The following is a 20,192-nucleotide window of genomic DNA, read 5'->3' on the forward strand; positions in this document are numbered from 1 at the left end:
AGTGTTACTATTGCAAATAATGTTGCAATGAATAAACTTTTGTCATTTCACATATGTGGAAGTATATTTCCAGGATAAATCACTATAATTAGAATTGCAGTGTTAAATGTATACTATACAATTACACAAATTTATATTTCTCCTAGCAATGAGTGAAGATCCCTCCTACTTTGCACCTTTCTCATTGTAGTTATGTGGTTTTGTATGGTATCAACTCAGCTAACCTGGAACTATTTTCCAGAATTCTCTATCTTGTATGGTTCCAAGTTCAAGTTGGCCATAAGAAATCTGCACAAAATTTGAAAGGGAAAAAGGAAGCAGCTCAGTGTAAGGCACCAGGCACTATAGCAGCTCACAAAGAATGTCTGTTTGCTTCTCACTTTATTGGGGTGAGAAGGCATACAGGCGAGTAGCTACTCCACTTACTCCAGATCCCGCTGGATCTCTCCAGATTCTTTGGGAACTGGGCCAGGCATGCATAGCAAAGGACACCAGCTTTTTCTGTAGGTCACCATTAAGGTTTCAGATGGTGAAAGAAACATGTGAGTACTGTTTGTCCTCAAGGGTTACAGCTTGTTCTCATCCTCCCCACTTTACACTGAACTTTCCTTCCTGACTGACTGCTAGACTGTGCTAACCAAAATGCACCAGGCCCAACAGGCAACAGCCTTGCACATACCTCTCCATCAGTTCCCACAACTGTGTGAAGTCTAATTCCTACAGGAAACTGCTTATCACAATTGTTTTGCTTCTCTAATTGAACCCAAACTGATACGATACTGCTTCATACATTTTTTTTGCCAATAAGTGAAATTCAATACTTTTTACTTTTTAAAAAATTTCCAAAATTTGATTTGCATTTATCTTATTATGAATAGTGGTGAACCTCTTATGTTTGTTTAAAGGCCTTTTGAATTTCCATCAATTGTACATATTTTTTACCGAATTTTCCCAATGGGTTTGGGGTATTTTTCTCATTGATTTGTCAGACCTTTTTATATATCTAGGAAATTACCCTTTGGCTCATGTGTCAGGCAATGCTAGCTACTTTAATAGATGAACCCACACGATAGAAGTGTATTTCTTTATAACAAATCCCATTGCTTATGGCAGTTCTCTAAGCAAACATCTAAGAACCAGGATTCCTCCAATTTTGTGGCTTTGTTATATTCAACATGCCATTTTCAAACACTCCTAAGATACCTTTGTCCATCTGCATTAAGCTAGCAAATGGCGAATAAGTTTGTTGACATAAAAAAAAAAATCAGTAAACTAGAAATAGAACTTGTTCAACACGATAAAGTGCATTTATAAAAAACCCAAAGCTAGTATCATACTCAACAGTGAAAGCCTAAAAGTTTTTCCTCTAAGACAAGGATGCCTACTTTTGCCCCTTCTATTTGCCATAGTACTGGAAATCCTGGCCAGAGCAATTAGACTAGTAGAAGATATAAAAGTAAGTCAAATCGAAAAGGAAGGAGTAAAATTATCTTTGTTTGCAGGTATTTGCTTATTGGTTCTGACAGTTTTGTTTTAACAAAACTTTTTGAGTGGAAAACAAAAATTAGTTGCATTTTATATATTAACAATGAACAATCCAAAAGAAAATTAAATTCCATTTACAACAGCAGCAAGAAGAATAAGATACTTTGGAATAAACTTATCAAAGGTGAAAGACTTGTACACTGAAAACTACAAAATGTTGCTGAAAGAAATTAAAGAAAACAATTAAATGGAAAGACTTTCTGTGTTCATAAATTGGAAGACTTAAAATGTCAAGACTACCCAAAGCAATCTACAGATTCAATGCAATCTTTTTCAAAATCCTAATAATGTTTTTGTAGAAATAGAAAAATCCATCCTAACCTAAAAATCAAAGGAAAAGTGCTAATTGTGCTTTCCTATTTCTCTATGGAAGAAAAGTTAACTTACCTAATCTAAACTAGTGCTTCTCATACTTTAATGTACATACGAATCTCTGAGGATATTGTTAAAATGCAGGTTCTAATATAACAGGTCTGAGTGGAACCCAAGAGTCTTTTCTGTCAAGCTCCCAGGATGGATGCACTGACATCACCTAGGAACAAAATAAAATACTTATCAGCTAAATATTTAGGAGAAATCTACATGTAGCCCCTATGCTGATCTACATGATATCCCTCCTCACCATAATACCTCTTTGCTTCATCTCCTGTCATTCAAGCCATTTCTGCCTTCCCTCCTCCTACAGACAGTTAGGCTGGCTGGCCTCTCTGCTGTTCCTCAAATACACTAATCAGGCTCCTGACTCAGGGTCTTGGATGTAACTGTGTCCTCTGCATAAGGGATATAATAGGGGAATCTACCAGGAAGAAAACAGAAACACGATGGAGAATCTACCAGGAGAAAGTAGAAACACTTGTTCGGGGCGGGGTAGGGGGGAGGAGGAGTGTCAAAGAAGACTTCTTTGGGGGAAGCTCTCATTCTACCTCTTTGCCCGGCAAGAGGAGCATGGCATCACAATATTACTGCCTGGGGTATTGCGAAATCCAGCATTGCTCCAGCAGCATGGAGGGGGTCCTCCATTCTTCCCCGCCAAGGAATTATAGATTAACGATATAGAAAAAGTAAGATTTGTTGAAAGTACATTTTAGAAAGAGATGGGCCACACTAAGGAAGGCTGCAGTCCTGTGGAATTTGGGAAGTGAAACAACAAAATCAGAGTATGTGCCAAGAGAGGAGTGGCTTTTCAGCGAAGAGAGCTGTCATAGTGCAGAAGTGGGAAGGTCTGTTTATATTTGGGTCTTGATGGGAGATTACAAGGGTGGTACTAGATGATCCGCATGTGAGGTTACCTTGACTGACAGTTGGCTGCCACATATGCTTACCTAGAATTCAGTCTGTTATAATTACATTCATGAACTCCCAGGTATGTGTATGATATAATATGATGGTATAATGAGGCTGAGGTTATGGGCAGGTTAGGGTTGCACTTTCTGTGCATGTGTTTGTGGCTGGTTTAAGCCAGGAGCTTTTATGGCCTTTGTGCCTAGGGATGGAGGGGATAATTTATAATCATAAAATGGGTGCTTCTGGGAGGTCCTTAAGGAAGGTCTTCAAGGGAGTTTCTATGATTACAGAACTGGGCATTTGCTCCTTTTGCTCATGATTACTAAACTACCTAAACACAAGAAGATCTGTGTGGGAAGAGGTAGGTAGCCAGAAGTGATGCCACACAGGAGTCATGTCATAATGAGACTTTTATTTTGGGGTTTTACTCTTGAGGCACTGGGGGAGGAAAGAGGGTAAAGGGGGCCATGAAAAGTTTTAAATATGGAAGAAACCTCATATTTTTCTTTTAGAGAGGCAAGCATCAAATAAACCCCTTGAGGGAATATTATATGAGGAACAAGACTAGGAAGTATATCATTTTTATTAATCAACTTTTTTTCTGGAGTTTATATCTAATCAATTTATTCATTTATTCGATCAAAAAATTTTATTGAACACCTACTATGAGCCAGTCATTCTTTCAGGCTGTAGGGATATAGCAGTGAGCAACAACAAAAGATGCTTGCTTCATAAAACATCATTTGAGAAGAGAGACATTGAAATTTTGCTGACCTCTTCAGCATTTCACCTAGTGAAACGCTTTTATCTTGGCTTCCTGACTTCACCTCTTGATTTCATTCACCTTGGCTTCCTGACCCCTTTTTGGTTGTTTTAAGTTATCTTTCTAGCCTCTCCTACTCTCCAGTTCCCTTTATAGTCTTCTTTTTTTTTCCTGCGCTATCACTAAATGCTAAGGTTTGATATGGGTTCTTCTCTCTTTACTGTACCTTCTCTCCTTTGGAGATAACATGCAGTCCCATTACTTCAGATATAATCTATGTTATGTCAGGACATGCAAGTAGAAAGGCAATGTAAAACCTAGCCCAAGTTTCGCTTTTAAGTTTTATTTGATCCTTCTTGAACTTTAATTTTTGACCATTCCCACGAGAGCTGCTCCATCTCCAATTTTTCCCATCAGTGTGAATGTAATCGCCATCCACCCAAGTTTTTCAAGCTAGAAATGCAAGAGTCATTTTTAACACTATTCACTTCCTCAGCTCCTTTATTCTATCTACCACTAAGATTCATAGATTTTTGCCTCCAAAATATATTTCAAATCTGTTCACTACTACCACCCCCTACCTCCATATCCTCTGCTTCCACTCTAATTCAAGTTACTTTCATCTTTCACTTGGCCTCCTGCAAGACCCATCTAACTAGTTTGTTTCCTCTTTTGCCTTTTCCAAAGATATTATCCATATAACATCTAGAATGATCATTTAAGAATGTAAGTTACTTAAACAATGTAATTGACTCAGAAAAGAATGTAAGTTACTCAGATACATCAAAAAGATACAAGAGCCAATTTAAAGGAGAAACTACTGTTCAAATCTGGGGCATTTTGAGAATCAAATAAATTATAATAATGTCTGATCAAAACTCATTGACTAAAAAGGAATCACTAAAAATTAATTCACACTCATACATACATGAGAGCAATGGGAAAATTACTTCTGGTAGAATATCAAACAACAATGTAGAAGAAATGATAATGTAGAAAAAAACCACCATTTTTCAGTCATCATAGTAATAATTGATTCAGCAGAGTCGTTAATGGATAAGAAAATTAATAGGCCATAGCTTGATGAAGAACAGGATATTTATATTATCTCAAAGTATGTCCCATATATTGCTCATTAATTACAAAAAAGAAAACTAGTGACCTCACAGTGAGCAACCTTGTAGATACCATTATAAATGAGTGATCAAATTTAATGCAAAAAATAATAACACAAACTTACATCAGGTGTCTTCTAATGTGATACAAAGGACAGAACATCACTTATGCAGTTTTCCTGTCAAAATGCATAACTAGAATGATTCATAAGGAGAATATACACAAACACAAACTGAGAACATTCTACAAAATAAATGACCTATTCTCTTAAAAAATGGTAATATCATGAAAAACAAAGGCTGAGGAACTGTTCTAGATTAGAGGAGACTAAAATAAAAGCTATATGCAAAAAAATGATACTGGATGGATCCTAGACTAGATTAAAAAACTGCTATAAAGGACATTATTGGGACAATTAGCAAAATTTTAAATACCTGTTGACTAAATAATTGTATCAATGTAAATCTCCTAATTTTGTTAATTGTACTGTGGTTATGTAAGTGCATGTCCTTGTTTATAGGAAACATAAATTGAAATATTTAGGGATAAAGAGGCATGTCTGCAACTTACTTTCAAGTAGTTTGGGGAAAAAAGTATACATACAGTTGATTCCCATTATTTGCAGTAGTTATATTCTATTATGCCAGAACTGAATTAATGAATACTAAACCATTCTCTTAGGGGAAATATAGGGTTAGGTTCCTATAAGCCTCTAGTCATACATTTTTTTTTCCCACCCATCAATATATAACCTAGCTTTATCTGTGTTTCTATTTAAATGCACTTTATTTAACATATACAGTTGATTCATTAACCAACAGCACCTACAATTCATGCCTGAATAAGCCTTATCTAACACATACATTTTCTCCATAAGGTATGTCACAATCTTCCTGTGCTTAGGAACACTAGACAGCACTTCAGCAATACACCTGGGGGCTACTTTAAATGCAACATCATCATCAAAAAGTACAAAAATATAAAAAACATGGTACCAAATAAACTGTAAAAGGATACTTAGGTATGAGAGCAAAAACAAGCAGGCAGAATGCCACCTCGTTCAACCTCAGCTGGGAATGTGCATGTTTGGCAACTCAAATTTTTCACTGTTCTGCACATATGTGCAAAAGCCCTTGAAAGCACTGTGAGTATTGATTTGGGGGGTACAAACACATTTTAGCAGGTAGGTGAATGTGCAAATATGGAATCTGAAATAACAAGGAGAATCGAGTGTGTATGTATACAAACATACATATATACAGAAAGAAAGAGCAGGTGCTAAAACAAACAAAATGCTAAAACTGGTAAATCCAGATGAAGGGGATATGGGAGTTGTAAGTAATATTTCTTGCAACTCTAAGTTTGAAATTATTTCCAAATAAAAAGGTGAAAATGTAAATAAACTCATTTTACTCCTCTGCTTAAAATATTTCAATTGCTTTCATTGACTTATCACACAAGACCCTGACGGGGGTTAAGCCCTCCTCTCCAAAGTCATTCCAGCCACTCTTTCTCTAGTTCACTCTGCACCAGTCTCATGGGCATTCTTTTAATTCCTGTAGTACTTCCCTAGCTCCCTAGCTAAATTAGATCCTGTCTATTATCCTCTTTTAAAGCACCTTGTTCTTTTCTTTTGCAGCACTTATCACAATCTGTAATTATACATACAAATGATTATGCGTTCTTGTTTAATAAATGTCATGGATAAAATGATAATCGTGAGGACATTTTAGAAATATGAAATTATGCAAGTGACCCAATTTAAATGGAAAATTATTTCGGTAAAGTTATAAATTATATACAAAATCATACATATACTTCACATAATAGCAAACATAATAGGCGAGGATTTGAAAGTAATATGCAAAAATGAGATTTCAGCCAGAATGATGGAATTATAAATGTTAAAAGTAGAAATTATTTTCTTTTTAGAAAGAAAAATACTCCTAAATCGAAGAATGATGATACTTATTATAATGTTAACACTTAAAGGAACATTCTGAATAAATATCTCTCTGATTGCAGTCTAGAGAACAGAATAATAAGGAGAAAATCTTGAGGCATGAATGAAACCCATGTAGCATAATTTTAGTGAGTGTGCTTGGGTATGATCTAAAAGAGTGAAAATGAGAATGGGAGAAGTCAATGGATTCCAGAGATATTATAGATATGATTCCAGGGCTGACAGGACCTAATGACTTGAAATAGGGGTGAAAAAAGGGGAAAACTCAAGGTCAATTCCTAATTTTACATCTTGGACATTTTAGGAAAAGCAACCTAGAAACAGTGAAGGATATGGATGGGATTAGAAGGGAGAATGATTAGAAGAGAATTTTCACAAGTTCCCACAAGTCACACATATATCTGCCTATGAGTATCTATGGCCCAGAACTCCACCTTCCCTTCTGCTGCCATAGATGAAGGGTCTTTTGCTCTTATCAAAGCTCAACCCTTCCATTTGTGCACTAAATTTCATCCCTTTTTGCCTTGAAGGACATGGCTCTAGCAAGTCTCCCCTCCTTATTCCTCTGTCAGCAATTTCCCTATCAGATCATTACCATCAGCATAAAAGCAAGCTGTTATCATAGAGAAAACCTTATTTTTTTTTAATCTCCTCCTGCTACTGGCCCATTTTTCTGCCCCACTTTACATCAAACTTCACATACTCTTTAAATTGTTTCCTTTCATTCTTTCTTGAACATATATTCTAATCAGGCTTTCACCTCCACATTCCATAGAGATTTCTCTTGTCAAGGTTACCAGTGACCTGCATTTTGTTGTATCTAATGGGCACTCACCAGTCTTTATTTTACTTATCACCTGCAATTGACACAATTGATCACTTCCTTCATATGGAACTTGGTAACTTCTTGGCTTTCTGGACTCCACATTCTCCTGATTTTCCTCTTACCACTGTAGATCATTCTCTTTCTTATTTTTAGGTCCTCCCTGCCCTATCAACCTGACCTTTAACATTAGAGTACCTGGGATTCTGGCCTCATCTCTTCATTTTTATTCCCTTTCTCTATGATCATATTGAGTCCAATGGCGTTAAAAATACCATCTATATGCTGTGATATATATATATATATATATATATATATATATATATGTGGGTGCGTATGTATATTACATATATATTACACATACACACACATATATGCACATATGTTTATATGTATTTAAACTGGATCTCTTCCTTGAACTCTGGGTTTGTACAACCAGCTACCTGTTCCACACTCTATTTTATATCAATAAGCATTTCTAATTAAAATATCCCAAATTGAGCACCTGATTTCCCAATCTCCACAGCAATGGTCCCTATTCCAACTAACGGCAACTCATACTTCCAGTTTGCTCTGGCCAGAATCCTCGAGTCGCCCTTAACTCCTCTCTCATACCTCACCCCCAATCCATCAGGAAAAACCTGTTGGGTCTACTGTCCAAATATTCCCAGAATTTGACCACTTTTTTACCATTTCCCTTATATTACCTTAGTTTAAGCCATCATCTCTCACCTGGATTTTCCAGTAGCTTCCTTAAGTAGTTTGCTCTTTTGGTCCATTAATTGATACAGCAGCCAGAGTGAGGTTTTTAAAATGTAAGTCAGATGAAGTCATCTTGTTGCTCAAAATCTCCCAAAGCCTTTCTATCTCACTTAAGGTAAAAGTCGAAATATAAATTCTGTATTTGTTTATAGTTTTGTCTCATTACTTGAATTGATGAGCAATTTGGGAACAATTAATGACTATTTGGACAATTAATGACATAGTCCTTCATTTAGAATGTGCTATGGTCTGAATGTTTGTGTCTCCCCCTCCTCCCCCCTCCCCCCCCCCATGATGATACTAGTAGGTGGGACCTCTGAGAGGTGCTTGAATTTTCAGGGTGGAATCTCATAAATGGGATCAGTAACTTATAAAAGAGGCTCCAGAGAGATTCTTACCCCTTCAGCCATACGAGGGTACTGGGATAAGTTTGGGATCTGGAAGATCCTCACCTGGCGTACAGGCACCCTGATCTGACTTCCGGTCTCCAAAACTTTGAGCTAAATTTCTGCTGTTTATGATCCACCCAGTCTGAAGCATTTTGTTATGGCAGCTCAGACGGACTAAGTCAGAAGGTAAATGAATGAGTATTTTTCAATATTTTTAATTTTACTGATATTTTAACTGATAAACATACCCAAATCAAGGTATAATCTTCTTCCTCCATTTTTTCTTTTCTTACATAAATAGAGGGATAAAATGCATTTTGCCGTCCTACATATCATGCTTTATTAATGTTTTTATAGGAAGGAAATGTAGTAAACATAATTCCTAAACTCCAAATTCAGGACTGTAGTTACCTGTGCTGAGTAAGAAGCAGTACATTCTTTGCAACTAGAAAATTAACGTTCCTATCGAGCAAACAATTATTAGAGAGATATTCACCTTAAAGAGAATGTATAAGTACTCTGCTAAGCCTCTTTGTAACTTGATTGAGGTTATTTACATACCTAAACTATGTATATGAGTTGGGGGGAGGGGATGGTTAGTGAAAGTTTGAATATGGAGAGTTCTTTGAGAACTGTGAGTCTTCCTTCCATAAGTATTTATTGAACTATGCTATATGAAGAGAAAAACACCAAGGCTAAACAATTTGCTCAGCTAGAAAAGAGCATATCCGGGATTCAAATCCACGGCACTGAAAATGTTGCATGGCTCCATTTAATTCATTCGCTCAGCAAATATTTATTAAATATCTTTTATGAATAAGGCATTTTGCTAGGGGCAGTGTGGGATATATAATGAATAAGACATTTGTGGAGTAGTGGAAAAGAGATGCATTTTGGCATCATAAAGACTGCTTCGAATTCAGCTTCTTGAATAAATTACTCTTTTAAATGCGATTAAGTCAGGAAAGGGAGGTGGTTGTTAAGAAAGAAAAAAAAAAAGAAGAAACAAGGAACTGTATCTCTTAGTGACCAGCATACAAGAGGTACTCAACTAATTCAGTTTTCTTCCTGCCCCCCTCGAACCCAATTCCACTTTGAGGAGTTTTCTAGAAGGTTAGTGAACAGGCAAGTCAACGGAATGAAGAAAGATGCGATTCAGCTGGTCAATGAGATGGGTTCTTGATTTGGCCTTGTTGAGATGTGGGAGACAATAAATTAGTGACGTGAGAGAACTGAGACCTTGCCCATTGGAGTTTACAGAGAGGGAGAAAACTAGACGCTGTAAACATCAGGTTGCCTGCTTACTGCAAAATCTCTCCTTCAGTTTAGTATCAGTTCCTACAAACATATTATTATGACAATACCTACCCTGAAATCAAGACATCTTCTCTGTAGAGATCTTCAAAGGGGCCAATTTCTCAATATGGGATTATGTTATTGATTCATTCAACAAATACTTTTAACTTATTCAAAGAATATTTGGGATTGACTAGAATCTGAGGAGGCAGAAATCAAAAGACACTGTCCCAGTTTTCAAGAAGCTGGACACGTAAACAAATAATTTATATAAGTTTAGAGGTGATAGAGATATCTACAGGAGCAACCCCCCAAAATAGATTTTCTTTGGGGGCAGCTCAAATCTAAAATTACACGAAAATAGGCACATTTAATAGACTATACGTTATTCTTAAACATTTAAAAGAAAAAAAATTAAGAAAATTTCACAATGTCAATTGTAATTCTAATTTTAGCGACGCTTTAGAGTAAAGCCCACAGAAAACCACAGAGGAAGAGTGATTGAGTTTTTATGAGTTACCGTTCTCCAAAATCAGTCCTCCACATTTTTTGCTTAAAAAATAGAAGCCTTTGAGACGTCTGGTCCTGGCTTTTTAAGGCTCACGCAACTGGGTATACTAAGAAGAACGCGGCTGCTGCAGTTTACCAAGTGCGGTTCGCCCCTCCCACGTGGTAGATTTTTGGCAACCCGCACCTCCTTCCTCGGGATTCTGGGGAAGATTCTAACGCCCTCTGGAGCCGTCCTCATTGACGTCACGAGCGCGATTCCAGTCTGTGGCCAATTACGTGGCTGGATTCCGGGGAAAGCCCGGGGCGGTGGCGGCGGCCTGTGCGCGTGCGCGAGGTCTCCGCGTGGCTATATAAACATGGCTGGCGTGGTCGCAGGGTAGGGCAGTGCTGAGCGTGCGTAGGGGCCTAAGGGGCGCTCGGGGTTTGTGGTTTTGAAATTTCTGGCGGGGGAACCGCGGCGTAGAGTTAGGCTGGGAGGTGGGAACCAAAGCGACGCCCTTTCGGGGGCCGCGCAGACAAGCTGGACTGTAGCGGGCTCAGCGGGTGCACGTGGGAGCGCCGCTGAGGAAGCGGCGAGCGGCGGAGCAGGTGTTGCTGCCTGCGGGGCCACGCGGACAGGAGGAAGATCCCTACCGCACGCGGGTCCCGCTTCCAGCTGGCGCCCATCATTGACTTCTGTGTCGCGGCCCCTGAGCCTCTCCCCAGCGATGCTGTGGAGCGGAAGCTTCCCTGAAGTCAGCTGCTGCTTGTCAAGCCTCGGCTTGCTCCTGCTCCCGGAACGGCAGCGCGGCAGCTGCCAGTAATCCATCTGGGGGATGCCCGCGGGCCTTACGGAACCGGCCGGCGCCGCTTCTCCTGCTGGTGTGAGCGCCTCCGGGACCTTGACCATGGCCCCTGCCGGGGCTCTGCCGCTCCGGGTGGAGAGCACTCCGGTGCCCCTAGGCGCCGTGACTAAGGCTCCTGTCAGTGTCTGCATGGAGCCCACGGTGTCCCAGCCCCTGCGGTCCTCTGTGGGGACCCTGGTGACCAAAGTGGCTCCTGTCAGTGCTCTTCCTAAACTCAGCAGCGGCCCTGTGCTGCCTGCTCCTCAGATAGTCGCCGTGAAAGCCCCCAACACAACAATCCAGTTGCCTGCTAATTTGCAGCTTCCTCCAGGTACGTTGATCACCTTTTCTCATTTATCCATCGGTCCGCCAGCGGTGACACGGGAAACTTCGAAGCCCCGGATTGCGCCTTCTTGCTGGTAGCTCTAAAAAACTCAGCCAAGAGAACCTTTCATAATCTTTACTTTGCAGAGCAGTGATTTGGCTGTACAATAAATGTAGCCTCTTTGAGTCCTTACTGCATAGTTTTTCTTTCCATATTTAAGGGAAGAATGTTTCACCTAAGTGACACAGTAAAAGAGCAGCATATTTAGGGGAGTGCCTTTGAGGCACTGGCTCTTACGTGGGGGAAGATAGAGTATAGCTAAAATTTATTTTCATGTGGAGAAAGGATCAATTTATATATCCACACATTACCATGTAAAAAAAAAGTATTTAAATTTTCTTGGACGTTAATACTGAAAGAGAATTTTAAATTTAAGCAAGTCAAAATATGTTCACTGCTTTATAGTACTAGAAATGAATAACGCTCTTTCGTGCACCATCTTTAGATGTGTAATGATTGTAACTTCCATTTGGAAGGCTCCCTCTCCCAAGGAGCAAGTGGCAGAGTTGACAAATAGATTGGAGCCATGTGATTGTTATATTTGAGCAGTCTGAGTGCTATAGTTTATGAGCATGTGACTAGTTTTTATCTTAGGGTTTACTCTCTTGGGCTGTTTTTCACGATTTATGCTAAGGTTTTGCTTCATGATTATTTGCATATTATAAACATGCTGAAAGATTTTTGAGTCGTCTACTTTCCTTTCCTCTATTGAAAGTCTTGGAATTTCAGTGGATCAGAAAGCACACCTTACATTCTTCGGAGTGAACTCTACTCATTTATATTGTCTTCCCTTAATTTTGCTCAGCAGATATTCAACTCTGACCTACCAAGATGGATTTCAGTATCCCCTAGCAAAATGATGGGAATTCTTTGGTAGCTAATCTTCTATTTGGTCATGAACATTGTGGTAAGGCTATGTTCTTCACTTATGATGAAGTTCTGTTTCGGTTTTGTATGGTTCACAAGGTACATACACTTGTTAAACTGCACCACTGGATACATTTCCCACTTGTTCTAAATTGTCATCCTGTGTGCGTGAAGTAGTTACAAATGTGTTTGAATGAAATAACTCCCTAATTTATTAAAAACTAAACTGTCTAATCAGTGAATTCCTGTTTAGAAACTAAGAAGTATTAAAGATGGAAGAATTTTCAAGAGTAAAACTTGCTAATAAGTGGCAATTAATCACTTTATGAGGGCTAGGCACTTTTTATACATTATTTATATTCTTTTTTGTGTTGGTCATAATAGGTAGCAAATAACCTCTTTCTCTAAGTGTAAAAATTTGCCTCATGCAAAACTCATAGGCGTCAGAGGGAATTTGAATCCAAGTCTGTTTAACTTCACTCTTTCCACAACACTGTGCTTACCAGTTGGCTTGTGTGGACAGTATGCTTTATTGAGCCTTAGTGCTAAAAGGTGATTTATAAAATTTTAGAGCCTAGTCTTTTTATACCGAGAAACCAAAACTGAAACTTGCCAGAGCTCAATAGCAGCAAACCAGGACCACAGACTAAAAACGTGATCTCTAAATGACTCTAAAACATTTTATGTTGTTCACCATGGAGAAATTCGCTTAAAAGAGGGACAATAAATTGCCTTTAGAAATTGTTAATTACAGAGGAGGTGGAGAGGTGCTTTGAGGATCATTTTTGGGGAATTTTTTTTGATGTATGGCAGAAGAGCATAGTAACATTTGTGCTCTCATTGGTGCAGAATATGATAAACAATAGTTGAATAAAATGGAAACACTGATTAAAGTAGCAAAGGTTATGATTCTTGTACCATTTCATTTATATACTTAGCATTAGAAGTTGATTACTCAAAGATGCTTTAATTATAGAGAAACCAGCTCTTCTTTTTCCAAGGTAATGTACACCTAATGTATTTTGATTTCTCTTTAGTTCAGAATTTCCTTTATCAACAGAACTGGTTTAAAACGAATAAATATGCACCACCAGTTTTTCTAAGGAGCAGGGGTGGAAATACAGAAGGAGGGGGCTTTGTGAAGAAATGAAAGAAATTATAATGTAGGTCGGAAAATTATTTATTTTTCTGTCAAATGTTATTTTTAGCAACCTATTCAATCTTCTTTTTTGTGAACATGTGGTATTTTAGGCCAGACCGTGGCAATTTCTGTTTTTGGTATTCTGTCTCTCTTATCACTTATTTGAAAGTGAAGGACTTGATTATTCCTTTTATGTTATAAATTGTGATAAATTCTGCTTGACAGTCATACCGTACAGAAGTTTGCAAAAGTTATTTGAGAGACCGTTGAGGTCCTTATTCATCAACTCCTTCGTCCTGAGATGTGGCATAGGATTTGCATCCGCTTTCTCAAATTCCTGAACCAGTTCCCAAATAAGCTGGCGGTCCCTGTTTCCACCCTGGCTTTATCAAATGGATGTTACACGATCATCGGCTTCCACAGTTGTAACAGTGCTTCCTGACTTCATGAAATGAGAGGCTCTTCTTTTCAGCGCTCATCATATGCACCACAGGCTGTTTGGATTTCAAAGGCTGTAGAGTCATCTTAACTGGATAGGGTCTATGGCATTACTCATTCTATGGATAGTTGTCATTCCTCAGGAGAAAGTGCTGGCACTCCTTTCCAGCTGCTGTTCTGCAAGACTAGGTTAGGTTTAGTTTGTGTTTTCACTTGCACTCTGTAAGACTTTAACCACCATACTACTCTCATACTTTAGTTTTATTGCTTCCCTGTTCGACTAAGTTCCACAAAGGTAGAGACTCTGTGTGGCTGACTTTATCATCCCCAGGGCCGAGTATGTTGTTTGGCACAGGGAAAACACTTAAGTATTTGAATGCATGTATGAGTATATGTGGAGAGGATAGGGGGCAATCAGGCTGCAGCCCTTAAGGGATTCCAAGGGCCATGGTACATGTCAGTGTGTTTTATTTTTAATTTCTTTGCTTATTTGCTTACAAAAGTAGTAAAATGTGAAAAAACAATTACCAAAATGTAATACTTCACTAGAGTATCACCACTAACAATTTGCTTCTTTTTCATGTTAGTACTTATAAATCATTCTCATTTTTTTGAATTGCTTAGTAGTCTGTTGTACCGATGCCCATCATTTTTGGAACACTTTTCTATTCACAGACATTGATACTGTGTGCACTATTTTATGTTATTACAAATAATGCTGTAATAAACACCTTTGTATTTTTTTTTTGCAGTTTTGTAAACATGTTTTTATAGGACAGATTACTGGAAGTAGAATTGTTGGCATCTATATTTTAATAGATATTGCCAAATTTTACTCCCAAAATATTGTTTAAATGCGTAATTGACAACATTAATACTTAATTTTAAAAGACTGTCCATGGAATCTGAGTCATTTCGTAGACTTAACTTTGATTAATGGTAAAAGAAAATTAGTCTTTAATTGAGTGGAGAGAGGAAGATTTTCAATATAGAGAAATGTGGTCTGGATGACAATATTTTATAAATTTGTTACTTACTGTGTAACTATGCCTAAGTAGGCTCTTGTTACTTTGAAGTAAAGTAAGTATATAATATATAGTAGCTGGAAGGTTTAGTTCAGGGCCACAGAGTAAGAACTAGGTGGTGTGCTGATCAAGTTCGTAGATAACAAGGGACTTGGAAACCTAGCCTTTTGGGAAAGTAGTGGAGTGTAGCAATATAGGGTAGAATATTGGCCTTGGAATCAACAGACCTGGATTTAAATCCCAGCTCTGCCACTTAATAGCTTTGAAATCTTGGGCAAGTTTATTAATATCCTGAAGCTCACTTTTCTTGTGTCTAAATAGTGGATCATAACTTCTTCATAGAAGTATATACTATACTTCTAATACATGAATATATAAAAACAATCAGGAATATGGATTAAATAAAATAAGTACACAGGCTTGCATGTCACAGAACCCTGGGGAACACTGTGTGGGATACAATATTATATAGCAGGAATGTCCTGAATACTTAAGGTGCCTGTGTAGCATTTGGCTCTAGGTACCCTGTAGTTGCTATTAATCTAATATGTATTAGCATCCATCAAATTCTGAATAGTTTAAAAGGATGAACATTTAAATAACCTCAATGTCTACCCACCTCCACCATATTTTTCTTATGGAAAAATTATAGAAAATTTGGAAACCAAAAATATTGCCCCCAAATATTTTGAGTGTTTTTTAAGTTTCCTTTTTATGTCAACTTTATTGAACTACAATTTTTGTTATTTATAAAATGAACCCATTTACAGTGAGTTTTAAAAATTATGACAAAAGTGTCACATCAAATATAGAACTGCAATAAAATATAGAATATTTTACTCCCCAATAACTTTTAGTTTCTTTAGGGGAAAGAAATGTATTCGTGCCTTTTTCGTTTTATGTACTTGAGGTTCTATGATAAAATTTTTTTATCTCGGTTTTCACTTGCCATTTATATAGTGACACTTTTGTGTGTTATAAACTCAAAAGTTTAATTTAGTCTCTGCATTGTCCATTATTCAGTCATTTCTCAATTTGTCCATTTAGATTGCTTTTGCTTTTTTTTTTTTTTTTAAAGTTACTTAAAAGTAAACAAAATGTTTTTGTACTTAGCTTGTGTTGTGCATCTTGATTATTTTCTTGGTACAGATAACAATAATTGGAATTACGAGATGAAGGAAATATGAGTGTTTTAAACCTAATGATTATTTACTCATACATTTCAGTGCTAACAGTATGCTAGGTTCTATGCTAAGTACTGTGGATATAGTAGTAGACACAAATCCTCTCCTGGAAATCATAGATTTCCAGAATTTCCTTAGATTACCCTGATCTTAACTTTTCGCCAACAGTCCTTTAATTTTTGTAAACTATTACATGAATATATAAAAACAATCAGGAATATGGAAAGTCAAAAAAAAAAAAAAGTGAAAATCACCAGAAATCTTCTGGTGCTACTTTTAAAAGATGAAATTTAATAGCAGTAAATAGAAACTTTGTATTGACAAATCAACTATGTAAATGGAGGATAGGGGAAATGTATCATAACCAGGACTTAATTTTTCTTTCTTTCATTTACTCAAATAATTATGAGAATGAGAGAAAGAGGGCAATCGAAGTGACTTTAAGCCCAGTAAGGGAAACATGACATTTGGAAAATTAAAGGAATTGGGTCCATGGTACCTGAGGAAGAAAAAATTTAGGATATGTTAACTGCCTTTATAAGTATTTAAAGGACTGCCCTGTGGGAATAAAAAGTAGGCTTATTTATGTGGTTGCACAAGGGACCCTTGTATCTGTGAATATTAATGGGAGCACATTTTGGTTCCATATTAAGGAAAGACTTTATATTTCTTGTCTGCTTGCGAAGGAGCAATACTTATACATCTCCATCTTCCTAATCCTGGACTTATTTGAGTAGAGACTATAAAGTCACCAGTCAGGCATTTATGTAGGTATTAAATTATAATTGGTGAATTCTAAAGTCTTTCTGGCTCTTAGATCTGCCGTCTTTTCATGAATATGGAGAAACAAGTGGATCCAGATCAGCTTACCCCCAAAACAAAGTAGGAAAGACTTTTTGGGATATAGCAGTTCACCGGGGAGAAAAGTAGAGTATTGTAGATTATGTACCAGATTAGAGAGTGGACACTAGACCACTTTACACTTTAATTTCTTAATATTTTTATGGGAAAGATTTTTTTGTAACCTAATGTATGATTATTTTCTTTTAATAAATCTAGAATAAATAGGCAAGGCTGGCTGTCCTTTTATTATTGGAAAAATTAAATCTCATATTTATCAGGATTGGATTCAAAGAGATGTGGTAATTGGTCTTCAGAAGAGAGGTTTATGTTCAGTTTCCTTTATATTTTTAATTATTAGTTTTTACTAGGTTTTTGCTCATTGGAATTGGGCTTTCGGGTTAGATAAAAATTTAGTCAGAAGTGGATCCAGAGTTCAGATGAGCCAGTTATTTTATTCTCAGTACAGTAGTCCACCCATGTCTGAGGGAGATGTAGCCAAAGACCCCCAGTGGATGTCTGAAACCATGGATAGTATTGAACCCTATATATACTACGTTTTTTCTTATATATACGTATGCCTTACGAATTTTCTTCAGCACATCTGAATTGCCAGCATCACTACTTTTGTGCTTTGGGGTCATTATTAAGTAATATAGGGGTTACTTGAACACAAGCACAGAGATATGGTAATGAGATGGTTACTAAGTGACTACTGGGCAGGGTAGTGTAGACAGCATGTATACTCTAGACAAAGGGATGATTCATGTCTCAGGATAGAGCAAGAAGGCATGAGATTTCATTATGCTACTCAGAATGGCATGCAATTTAAAACTTATGAGTAGTTTATTTCTGGAATTTTCCATTTAATATTTTTGGATCACAGTTGACCTTAGGTAACTGAAACTGCAGAAAGTGAAACTGTGGATGGGGGTGGACTACTGTATTGTCTATTTACAACAACTTTAATAGTACCTCTTAGTGATGTTTTGAATACTTAGTTGAGTTTGGATTGTGGACCTTTTGGCATTAATAACAACTACTACAAACTTTAAAATACAGAAACCCTTTTAAATGTATTGTCTCATTGGATACCCTTAACAATCAGGTAAGTTAGGTATTAAGTCTCTCACAAACAGGGAATGTCTTTTCATTTATTTATATTTTCTTTAATTTTCTTCAACATTTTGTAGTTTCCAGAGTATTAATTTTATATATATTTTGTTAAATTTATTCCTAAGTATATTATTCTTTTTTTGATCCTTTGTAAATGGAATTGTTTTCTTATTCATCGCAAGTGTATAGAGATGGTTTTTGTATATTGATCTTGTATCCAGCTGCCTAGATGAACTCGTTTATTAATTTTAAGTTTTTTCATGGATTTTGTTAGGATTTGTTAGGATTGTTAGGATTTTCTATATATAAGGTTATATTATCTGTGAATACAGTTTTACTTCTTTCTAATCTGTATGCCCTTTATTTTCTTGCTTACTTGCCCCGGCTAGAACTCACGGTACAAGGTTGAGTTGGAGTGATGGAGTAAGTGTTCTTGTCTCATTGCTCCTCTCAGATATCTTGTTTCTGATCTTAGGGAGAAAGCATTTAGTCTCCACGTTAAGTATGATGTTAGCTGTGGGTCTTTTGTAGATCCCCTCTATTAGGTTAAAGAAGTTTCCTTTTATTCCTATTTTGTTGAATGTTTTTATCTTGAAAGAAAGGGTGTCAGATTTCATCAAATACTTTTTCCTAATCTACTGAGATGATCATGTGGCAGAGAGTCGTCTGTTTTATTGATAGGGTGTTTTACAATAACGTTCAGATGTTAAACCAACTTTGCATACTGAGATAAATATCACTTGGTTATTGGGTATCACACTGTTTACATAATGCTGGATTCAGTTTGTTAGTACTTTGCTGAGAATTTTTGCATCTATGTTGATAAGACATGTTGATCTCTCATTTTGTGATCTTTGTCTGGTTTTGATATTAGGATAATACTGACCTTACAGAATGAGTTGAGACATGTTTCCTCCTCTTCTATTTTGCGGAATAGTTTGTGAAAGAGTAGCATTAATTTTCCTCAGATATTTGTTAGAATTCCCCAATGAAGCCATCTGGATCTGGGATTTTCTTGTAGATATTTTTTTGATTACTAATTGGATCCCTTGTTAGATGTCTATTCAGATTGCCTATTTTCATGAATTGGTTTCAGTAGTTTTTGTTTTTGTAGGAATTCAGACTTTTCATGTAAGTTATCTAATTTATCAGTTTACAATTATTTATAGTATTTCCTTATAATCCTTTTCTTTATATAAGATTAGTTGTAATGTCTCCTCTTTCATTCCTAATTTTAGTAGTTTAGAGCCTTCTCTCCTTTTAGTCAATCTAGGTCAGTTTTGTTGATCTTTTTGAAAAACCAACTTTTTTTTTTCATTTTTCTAAATTGTTCTCTATTCTACAAGCATACCTTGGTGATATTGTAGGTTTGGTTCTAGAACTCCACAGTAAAGTGACTATCTCAATAAAATGAGTCACATGAATCCTGTGGTTTCTCATTGCATGTAAAAGTTATGTTTATACTGTACTATCATCTGTTAAGTGTACAGTAGTATAATTTTAAAATACTTTCTTCTTAAAAAATGTTAACCATCATCTGAGCCTTCAGCAAGTTGTAATCTTTTTTCTGGTAGAGGGTCTTGCCTCAATGTTTATGGCTGCTGACTGATCAGGGTGCTGGATGCTGAAGGTTGGGGTGGCTGTGGCAAATTCTTAAAATAAGACGGTATTAAAGTTTGCTGTGTTGATTGGCTCTTCCTTTCACAAACGTTTCTCTATAGGATGTGATGCGGTTTGACAAGCATTTTACCCACCATAGGATTTCTTTCAAAATTGGAATCATACTAAAACTCTGCTGCTGCTTTATCAACTAAGTTTATGTAATAGTCTAAATTCTTTGTTATCATTTCAGGTCTTCACAGCATTCTCACCAGGAGTAGATTATATCTTAAACTGTTTTCTTGCTCATCCATAACAAGCA

At 36.9% G+C, this 20,192-nt stretch overlaps 1 protein-coding gene across 3 annotated transcripts in view; it reads left to right on the top strand.

Annotated features, from left to right (window-relative positions):
• The first annotated feature begins 10,794 nt into the window (after positions 1 to 10,794).
• The window catches only part of TAF4B (TATA-box binding protein associated factor 4b), a 112,736-nt gene continuing 103,338 nt past the window's right edge, over positions 10,795 to 20,192 (top strand). For 2 of the 3 annotated variants that reach the window (XM_016160093.2, XM_016160094.2), the window contains exon 1: positions 11,267 to 11,606. In XM_016160093.2, coding sequence (XP_016015579.1) covers positions 11,267 to 11,606 — 340 coding nt within the window. Of the gene's footprint in view, positions 11,607 to 20,192 lie in introns of all 3 variants that reach the window. The other variant, XM_036229923.1, reaches the window with a different exon arrangement.

Source organism: Rousettus aegyptiacus, unplaced genomic scaffold (genome assembly GCF_014176215.1).
Source record: "Rousettus aegyptiacus isolate mRouAeg1 unplaced genomic scaffold, mRouAeg1.p scaffold_m13_p_12, whole genome shotgun sequence".
NCBI classification, from domain to species: Eukaryota; Metazoa; Chordata; class Mammalia; order Chiroptera; family Pteropodidae; genus Rousettus; species Rousettus aegyptiacus.